At 49.0% G+C, this 10,453-nt stretch overlaps 1 protein-coding gene across 1 annotated transcript; it reads right to left on the bottom strand.

The window, feature by feature from the left end:
• Positions 1-7,713: 7,713 nt before the first annotated feature.
• LOC127309471 (F-box protein At3g07870-like) lies at positions 7,714-9,110 on the bottom strand. Its single transcript, XM_051340323.1, has one exon. The coding sequence runs from the start codon at positions 9,045-9,047 to the stop codon at positions 7,785-7,787; it is 1,263 nt and encodes a 420-aa protein (XP_051196283.1). The 5' UTR covers positions 9,048-9,110; the 3' UTR covers positions 7,714-7,784.
• Positions 9,111-10,453: the final 1,343 nt, after the last annotated feature.

Genomic DNA, 10,453 nt, shown 5'->3' with positions numbered 1-10,453 from the left:
CCGACTCTTCTTCGATGTTCTGGAATCCTCCGTGGAAAATAGGGCCGTGGGCTTTTGTTTCGTCCAATTCCGAGAATATTTCCTGTGTAGGATTTCTGAAACCAAAAACAACAGAAAACAGGGACTGGCGCTTCGGCATCTTGTTAATAGGTTAGTACCGCAAAATGCATAAAAATGATATAAAGTATGAATAAAACATGTAGGTATTGTCATAAAACTAGCATGGAACATAAGAAATTATAGATACATTTGAGACATATCATACCACGACGCACATCGACGAGAAGGCTAGGCACTGATGACTTCGTCAAGCAAAGGTAATCAGGCTAATTTCGCATCAGTTTAGGTGTTCATGTTTGGATCATTAATCCATAATACAGGGAGTATTAAGACCGGCACCTTTCAACTCTCGACCTAGAAGTCCTTGCGGCGACCTAGGGTTTTTCCGCCCTCACCACCGGAGATAGCTCCGGCGTGGGGTTCTGATCCGTTTTTCCCTGGGCTCCTACAGCGGGGGCTCAATCTGCTCGCAGGTCCAGACCTCGCGGGGCGTTTTTGGGACGTCTTGCTTGCTCTCAGGCCACGGGGTGGAGTGAATAGCATAAAACCACCACTTTGATGGTGAAATTTACCGTATGGTACCACTTTACGTTTGCGGGACAAAAAACCACCACATTTTGCTCGGTTTTTTGCGGAATGCCTTAAACGCGAATTGAACGCGAATTGACAACGAATTAACAGGAATCTGATAGGTGGGTCCCATTGTCAGTGCTGAGGTGGCAATGTTGTGCAGCAGTTTGCTAATGTGGACAGAGGGCCCACGTGTCAGTCCACATTAAAAAATAAAAAATTCCAAAAAGCATAAAATTGGGGAGGTTATCTCCTCCCGTGAACACCGGCTGGCGGCTGCCGGCCGTCGGAGTACTCCCGCCGCCGCCCCAGTGAGAAGGACGGCGCCGGCGAGGAGATCCCCCAGCGCCACCGGGCCCAGGCGGCGGCAGCGTGCGGCTTCGGAAGTCGTCTTCCCCATCCTCGGCGTGCGGCTCGGCAGCGGCTGCGTGCGGGCAGGCTCGGCGGCGGCTCGCTGTTTCCGTCGTGCCCGCCCCTCCCCTTTTCCCCGGCCGCCTCCCCTTCGACGACAAGGACGCCGGCGGCGGGAAGAGGAACTGCCCCTGCATCTCCCGCCGTCGCTCCCCTGCATCTCCCGCGCCGTCGCTCCCCTGCATCTCCCGCGCCGTCGCTCCCCTGCATCTCCCGCGCCGCCGCCCCCTGCATCTCCCGCGCTGCCGCCCCCTGCAGCTCCCGCGCCGCCGCCCCTGCATCTCTCGCGTCGCCGCCCCTGCAGCACAGACCCACATACTCAAGGGAGGCGCCGCCTCCAGCCCAAGCTTGGTCATGGCGGGGTTGACCTCCACCTCCCCCGTGCCCTCCTACTCCTCTCTAGCCGCATGTCGGATCCACGGACGGGTGCGCAGCGGCGAACGGTGAGGTGCGCGGCGGCGGACGGTGAGGTGCGCGGCGGCGGACGGGCACGGACGGCGAGACGGCGGCGGGCAGGCTCGGCCAGTCGATGCGGGATGGCTTTGGAATTTTTGTACAAACTTTTTGGATTTTTTAATTAAATTATTATACGGGTTCCTCTCCATCTCACACATTCCTGCCACGTCATCACTTACAGCAGGCCCCACCTGTAAGATTCCCTGTCAATTCGCGTTCAATTCACGTTTAGGGCATTCCGCAAAAAACCGAGCAAAATGTGGTGGTTTTTTGTCCCGCAAACGTAAAGTGGTACCATACGGTAAATTTCACCATCAAAGTGGTGGTTTTATGCTATTAACTCCACGGGGTGTGCCCTTCTTTTGAAGTCTATCGCCTTTCATCTGGATCATGGCGAGTCCAGCGACCTCGACGAATCAAGCAAGCGGATCGGGTAGCAAAAAACCTGAGGCGATCGGAGACATGCTGTAGCGCCTGGGAATTGAGGAAGATGAGTTTGACGATCTTGTTTTCGAGGAGGAGGAATCGGCTCCCAAACTCGGGATTAAGTGGATGGCTTTGGTAAAGGTACATACTGCAAATCCGTTTAGCCCTGTTACCTTTGAACAACATATGAGAAACGCCTGGGCGCCGGCGCAGAATATTGATTTCAATCATCTAGAGGGTAATATGTTCACAATTCAATGCTATTGCTTGGGTGATTGGCTGAAAGTGAAAGAGGGTGGTCCATGGTTATTTTGACAAAACGCAGTATGCATAGATGAGTATGATGGGTTATCTTCACCGGATTCTATAGACCTAAACTTCTTTGATACATGGATCCAAGTTCACAAATTACCTATTGGATATCGGAACGAGGAATTGATCAAAAACCTAACTGAAAAGAAGGTGGGAAAGGTGCTGAAGGTTGTAACGGATGTCAATGGCATGGGTAATTTCGTTCTTGTTAGGGTCAGATTGGATGTCAGGAAAGTGTTGGCATGTGCTGTTTCTATTTCTAGAGGTGGGGAAAGAGAAATTTATCTGGTTCAATATGAGAAAATTCCCAAATTCTATGGGTCTTGTGGATTATTTGGTCACTCATATCTGGAGTGTGGCTCAGGAGAGCATGATGAATCAAAACTTAAATGGGGTGATTTCCTGAAGGCCGATCGAGAAACGTGGCATGGAAGAGGGGTTGGATCCCGAGGTTCTGGTCGTGGTGGAGGCAGGGCTGGTGGAGCCAGAGATGGTTTCAGAGGTACTAGAGGAAGAGATCCTTCTGGAAGGGGTATTGTGCAGGTTCCCTGGAGACACAATGCTCGAATTATACCAACTGTGAACGCATCCGACCCGGAGTTAACTGATACAGCAACAAGCCCAGGCAAGGGGCAAGATATGGATCTTGATAAAAGTAACCTGGTTAATCCGGCAGCCAAGAGAGCCTTGGAGATGGGCATGGAACTTGACAAGAACAATAATATTCAGACTGGGAATGCCATAGTAGATGAAGGAAATGCCATGGTCACAGATGGTTCAGCAACACCTGTTATCCATGAAGTTGCAAATGAGAAAGACAGAACCAAGCGAACAAAGAAGGACGGAGCTAACTCCTCTTCACTAGGATCGGCGGAGTCTCGCGAGGACTCCGTCCGGTCGCAATGAAAATATTCGGTATGAACTGTTAGGGTTTGGGGAACGACCCGACAGTTCGAGCACTTTCGGATATCCGAAAGAAATATGATCCCGATGTAATGTTCCTTTCTGAAACTCACTTAGCTGATTTTCCGGCAGACTGTATAAGAAGGAGAATGAATATGGACTTCAAAATCTGTAATCCAACTACAACTAGAAGTGGAGGAGTGCTTCTCCTATGGAAAAGAGAAATTACTATTCAACAGATCTTCTCAGCGCCTAAATACATTGATGTCAAAGTGCTCGATGGAAACAATTCTGTTTAGAGGCTCACTGGTTTTTATGGGGAGCCAAAATGGCAAGATAGATATAAATCTTGGGACAAAATCAGAGAACTCAATGGCCAACATGACTTGCCGTGGGTTGTTCTAGGTGATTTTAATGAGATTCTTTTCTCTCATGAAAAAGATGGAGGTAAACCACGTTCCCAGAACATGATGCAGGCATTCCGTGATTCCTTAGATGACTGTGGCCTTGTTGATCTTGGATTCACAGGGGATAGTTTCACGTGGAAGAGGGGGCGTCTGAGAGAACACCTGGACAGAGTTGTGGTTAATCATTCGTGGTCTCATCTATTCCTGAATGCAATGGTGAGGCATCTTGAGTATGCACACTCAGACCATAGACCAATCATGATTGATGCCGAATTTCACTTGGAGGCATCGAATATGAGGTCGGGGCATCGTCGGTTTGAAGCCCGCTGGTTCAGGGAAAAGGATTTCCACGACGTGGTGCTTCATGCATGGGAGGAGGCGTCTGTGGTTGGTCAGGAGGCTGGCGTGTTAGGCAAGTTGGGCCATTTGCATGCAGCTCTTCACAAATGGGACAATTCAGTTCTGCAGAAACCTAAAAAGAGATTACGACAGGCTCAGAGGGAATTTGAGAGAGCTGTCAGTGGGGCTATTACAGATGAAAGTGAAGCAAAGGCTAAAGAATTGTCAGAGTTGATCGAGATGCTCCTGGAACAGGAGGAAGTCCATTGGATACAACGATCCCGTGCTAATTGGCTCTCGCAAGGGGACCGGAACACAACCTTTTTCCATAACTATGCATCGGCGCGTCGTAAAAAGAACTTTATCAAAAAATTAAAGAATGATGCTGGTAGCTGGGTGGAAGGTACAGAGTCACTGAAACCGGTTATCTTTCAATATTTCTCTAACCTCTTTTCTTCGGAAGTACAGGAGATTGATCCGAATTTTCTTGATAAGATTCAAGGGAATGTTTCCCAAGAAATGAATGATAAGCTTCTCCTTCCTTGTACTGTCGATGAAGTGAAAAAGGCTCTGTTCTCTATTGGTGATTATAAAGCCCCGGGGCCTGATGGTATACATGCAGTTTTTTTAAAAAAAATCTGGGACTTGTGTGGAGTGGAAATTACTCTTGAGGTTTTACAAGCCCTTAATTATGGGGTTATCCCTGATGGTTGGAATGATACTACGGTGGTTCTTATTCCAAAAGTTGATGATCCTGAGTTGGTTACCCAGTTTCGTCCAATTAGCCTTTGCAATGTTATTTACAAGATCATTTCGAAGATATTGTCTATTAGATTAAAGGGGATCCTGCCCGAGATTATAAGCCCTATGCAGAGTGCCTTTGTTCCTGGAAGGCTAATTACTGATAATGTTCTGGTTGCCTATGAGTCTATTCATGCCATTAAGAACAAGAAACTAGGGGCGAGGGGCACTTGTGCGGTCAAGTTGGATATGCATAAAGCCTATGACAGAGTTGAGTGGTTATTTCTGGAGAATATGATGAGAAAAATGGGTTTTGATGAGCGTTGGATATCTCTTATGATGGCTTGTGTACGATCTGTTAGGTACCAAGTCCGCTTTAATTCTGAAGAAACTGAGTCGTTTATTCCTACTAGAGGCCTTCGTCAGGGAGATCCTCTCTCTCCTTACTTGTTCATTTGGTGTGCGGAAGGACTTTCAAGCCTGCTGTTGTATGAACAAGAAGTTGGTGGTATAGATGGGGTTCGGGTGTGCAGAAATGCACCGTCAGTGTCACACCTCCTATTTGCTGATGACTCCCTAATCCTCATGAAAGCTGATATGACCAATGCAACTTCTCTACAGGCGGTTCTTGATTCTTACTGTGCTAACTCGGGATAACTGGTGAGTTTGGCTAAATCGAGTATTTTATTTTCTCCTAATACTCATGTTATTTTGAGAACAGAAATTTGTGAAGTTCTTCATATTGACACGGAGGCTCTCTCGGATAAATATTTGGGTCTACCTGCTCTTGTGGGGGCAGACAAAAGTGATTGCTTTAGACATTTCATTGAGAGGATTATTCAGAGAATTACTGGCTGGAAGGAAAAGCTTCTTTCGATTGGTGCCAAAGAAATTCTTCTTAAAGCTATTGCACAGGCCATTCCAGTCTATGTTATGCCAGTGTTCCAAATTCCTATCGGTGTGTGCAAAAGTATGATGGATGCTATCTCCGGGTTCTGATGGGGCGGTGATGATACCAGTAATAAAATGCATTGGTATGCCTGGTGGAAGGTTTGCTATCCTAAGAATGAGGGAGGTATGGGGTTCCGCGATTGTCACTCATTCAATCTCGCTATGTTGGCTAAGCAAGTGTGGAGGCTCATCAAGAACCCGGACTCTTTATGTGCCCAAGTTCTTAGAGCTAAATATTACCCCCATGGAGATATTCTTAAAGCTGGCCTGAAAGCAGGATCATCTTTTACTTGGCAAAGTATTGTTGCTGGCCTTACCACCTTTAAACGTGGCTACATATGGCGGATTGGTGATGGAGAAAATGTTAATATTTGGTATGATCCTTGGATTCCATCAAGTTCTAATAGAAAGGTTACTACTCCTCGAGGACCCATTGTCTATACCAGGGTTAGTGAATTAATTGATGCTGATACGGGCCTATGGGATGAAGTTCTTATACGCTCCCTTTTTAACTCCTGTGATGTGGGGCGGATTCTGAGCATACCTCTCAATACTCAAGGATTTGGTGATTTTATTGCTTGGTCGCTTACTTCTCATGGCCAATACACTGTACGCTCGGGTTACCACAGCCAATGGAGGGCTCGTTTCGGCGCAAGAGGTAATATTCTGGCCATGCCAGGTAGTTCGGCGTCTAACCCTGTCTGGAGTATACTGTGGAAGCTACAGATTCCGAGTAAGGTGAAAATATTCATGTGGCGTGCCCTCCATGGGATCCTACCACTAAAAAGCATTCTGGCAAATCGCCACATTGGCACGACGGGTGAATGTCCAGTATGCCATCAAGGAGCAGAAGACATCCGCCATCTCTCCTGCATGTGACCTATGGAGGGCTCTGGGTCTTTCTGAAATTATTGAGGAGGCCCTTGTTGTGGACAGAGCTGGGTCATCAATTCTGGAACACCTTCTGTTATTGCAATCTAATACTTTCCCGGGTCTGATTTCTGTCAATCTGAAGGAGACTATCTCAGTTACTTGTTGGTACTTATGGTGGCTTCGTAGAAGACACACACATGACGAGGAAGCTCCCCCGACGCATCGTTGCAGGATGTCGATTCTTGGCATTACGGCAAATGCGGCTAAGGCTAATTCGAAACCTGTTTTGGGAGGTGAAGCTAAATGGAAACGGCCTGAACCCCGCCATGTGAAGCTTAATGTGGATGCGGCATTTGATGTAGACTCTAGATCGGGTGCAGTGGGAGCTATTGTCCGAGACTATAAGGGTGATTTCATTGCGGCGTCGTCGTGTGTCCTACCCTATGTCTCATCAGTGGCTGCGGCAGAGGCGACTGCAATGAAGGAGGGTCTGCAACTTGCATGTACTATGGGGTGTAACAGAATTACCGCGGAGTCGGACTCGAAGGAAACCGTTGATGCTTGTTCTGGTGAGACAAGATGGTGGAGTGAATCAGCTGCGATTTTTGCTGACTGTGTGGATCTTGCTGCTTCGATTGGAACTGTAGAGTATACACATTGTCCAAGGGAGGCAAACCAGGTGGCCCATGAGATAGCTCATTATAGTTCCCTTAATTCTATCACTTGTAATTGGGTCGATGAACCTCCTAGTTTTATCTTAGACAAAATCCTGAACGATATAATCCATGTGTAACTGTGTGGCCGCAAGTTCTAGACGCACTCTTTTCCTCACTAGGGTACCTAAGGGGACTGAGAGGTTTTTAATGAGGCTGCTTGATGGCTTATATATTATATATTGGTTCAAAAAAAAAAAGGTGTTCATGTTTGGGCTAATTTCTAAGTTATGTGATGAGATCTTACACTAACATAATTACTTTCTCGCTGAATGCAACTGCTAAAGTTTGTGTCTAGTAAACATTATTGTTACCTGATTTAGTTGAACAAGAATAAGAATCACATGTGTCAAAAAAAAAAAATGACGTGGTCAGCTACCCCGGGTGCTTCACTAACTTGTGCCTGAATTCTCAGAGGTAAACATTGATGGCTTCACATAGGGTTGACTCAAGGAGTTGGTGTCAGATCGTTAGATGGGTTTCTGATTACTCCATTTAGCACGTTGGCGTAAGTAAAGCCTAAATAGTTGCGAGCCAAATCTGGGCAGTCAAGAGGGGCAATGCGGAATATATTCCTCCAAAACGAAGAGAAGAAATTTGATAGATGACGAGCAGCAAAGTTTCATGGAGTAGGGTAGTAGCATCCATCGCGCATGTCGCGGAAGAAAGGTGGAATCTGACGACCCTCCCACCCTTCTCTGGGCTGTTGATCATCCAGGCAATGATGCGGAACGATGTTTTCCTTAAACATGTGTGGCACGGCCACAGCCCGATGGTGCTCAAGCTGGTGATGCTTGTGCACTCTCCCCACGGAGTCGCACTGCAACAAGCCGTTCTCGCACTGGATCAGCACGTCTCCCTCCTGCGACACGATGGCCACGCCGCCCAGGTGGACGGCGCCGCCGAAGCGATCCACTGGTAGCGACACTTGGAGCTTGCAGAACCAGGCCTGCTCTCCATAGTCCCCCATGACCCAGAGCTGCGCCAGGTCCCCGGCGCGCGTCACGGTCATGGCGAGCATCCCGTCGAGCTCGAGCAGCGCCTGCACGTGCCCGTCCGCTTCTACAGCGGGAGGAGGACGCATCCATCGGAACGTCTCCGACACGGTGTCGAACGTCAGCAGGTCTCTGTTGCTCTGGAAGCTCTGCGGCAGCCAGTGGAGGCAGCCCGAGACGAGCGCCGGTGGGGATTCGCAGGCGGGGCGGAGCCTATTCTGGTCCGACAGGAACTCGTCGGTGCCTGGGATGCGCCGCTGGGTCATCTGGCGGCATATGGTCAGGACCCAGTGCTCTTCACGACAGCGCCCGTGGGACAGCAGCACACGGAAGGTGCCCGTAGGGCGATGCGCGTAGAAGCCGACGATGGGGCTGCCGTTGTCGGGGAGCTGGGCCCAGCGGCGCGCGGCGGGATTATAGGCGAACAGGGTCCATCCGTGGGAGACGAGGAGGACGCCGTCGCAGGAGCCGTGGACGTCGAACCCGCTGGGCTCCTCGATCTGATCCGCTCGGACGGCGTGGCGCCGCTGCAGCCGCCCGCCCCGGGCGGACCTGACGATGTGCCTGTGCTCCTGGGCGACGGCGAAGCGGATGAGCGTCTGGGTCGCGCGGGGGCGGAGGTCGATGGCTTCCAGACGGACGCGTAAGTTGGGCGGGTTCAGTTCCGCGGGTGCCGTGCTGTCATCGCGGTGGAGGTAGAAGAGGGGCATGGCCGGGCGATGTCGGCGGTGGGCACCAAGGAAGCGGTCGTCGTCGATGAGGCTGCGCCACAGCTTGCACACAGCGCGGGAACGATGGACGGCTGGGGCTGGCAGGCGGAGCAGGACCTCGGGGATCAGGTCATCCGGGATGCTTCGGAGAGCAGCAGGGGGTTCTCCGTGGTACGCCATAGCCGGTCGACCGGCAAACACAGATCCACAGCAATTACCGATCGATATGCAAGATTCGACTAGTCCTAGACGTTGTAGCTAAGTATATATAGTAGGGTACAATGTACAATGGGAGATATACTCGAGAGCTAAAAGTAGCTCGTGACTCGGCCCAAACTCGTCTAACAACTCGTTTTGAATTTGGGCTCTTTGTTGATACTGTTGCAACTACGAATACTCTTGATGCCAATATTATTTCCAAAATATATTACGGAGTGCTGTACTACATCTGTTCCTATGAGTAATACTAGGAAACATGCCCGTGCGTTGCAACGGGAGAGAAAGTTTTGCGCTTGACATAAAGAACCAGCCATCTTCAGCACATCCACGGCGTGATCCATGGTTAGGTGTCCCGCCACAGCCTCATCTGCCAACCTGAAATACTATAAAGTTCTTGCTATATTTCTCCAACAGTCCTGGCCCGACAAAGAAATTCCAACATCCGTGCTGCTCAACTATATCCACTCCATGGGTGTCGCTCCTTCTCGTCTTCCTTTGCGGTGCCGACACCGTTTTAATTGGTCAAACAACGCAGTAGGGCACTGTGCCGCATTCATCTATACTCTCTTGCTCTCTTTGGAACCAGTAACATCCAGCGTAGCGGCCGGCTGACCGCACACGCTCTCTCCATGTAACTCTCTCTATCTATCAAGTAATGCCAAGACCGCTCCTACTTGTGCATTGGCAAAAAAAGTGCTCAAATCGGGCGTCCAAAATATCCTTACATGAAAATCCATAGTTGGATCTTAACTAAAAAGTTTCAAAAACACATCTATACCTGCTGCATCCCATCCAGGCCAATACAGCTTCCTTTCGCCTACGTGCTCATAAGTCTAGCTCAGTTTCGACCATGTCAAGTAGGCATTATTTTGTGATTGACTTGTTATTAAAGACCATGGCGTTCCTGGCATGCCGAAGAATTAGAGTACAAGCTGCAAAGCATACATGCTGGGTATCAGATTTGGTCTTGCTCCTAAAAAAAGCGATCAGATTTGTCTTTGCTTTGAAGCCTCTCCACGACCTTTGTAAGTCAGTCAGCTTGCAGAGCATATTGATGGAGATTGACATTTGGGCCAAATCAGTTAAGCGTTTTTGCTGTGAGAGATGGTATAGCTGATGGGTTCTAGTGTCTCGAAGGTTTCACACCGCCTAGGTCCGTTGTCCATTATTTCTTCATCGTGTCGTTAGCATCTAAAAATCACCGGCTGAAGAAATCAACTACAACCAAATATACGACTAAGCATCAGCAAATTTTTTTTGCAGGTTAAGTATCAGCAATTCGGCATCGAGAGAAAACGGCCGAGAAAAGAACTGTTGAAAAACTAACCTTGACCAATCCAATATGGGTTTGAATTTATGACTGATGT

This window comes from Lolium perenne, chromosome 6, assembly GCF_019359855.2.
Source record: "Lolium perenne isolate Kyuss_39 chromosome 6, Kyuss_2.0, whole genome shotgun sequence".
NCBI classification, from domain to species: Eukaryota; Viridiplantae; Streptophyta; class Magnoliopsida; order Poales; family Poaceae; genus Lolium; species Lolium perenne.
This window is presented reverse-complemented; position numbering and strand designations above follow the sequence as displayed.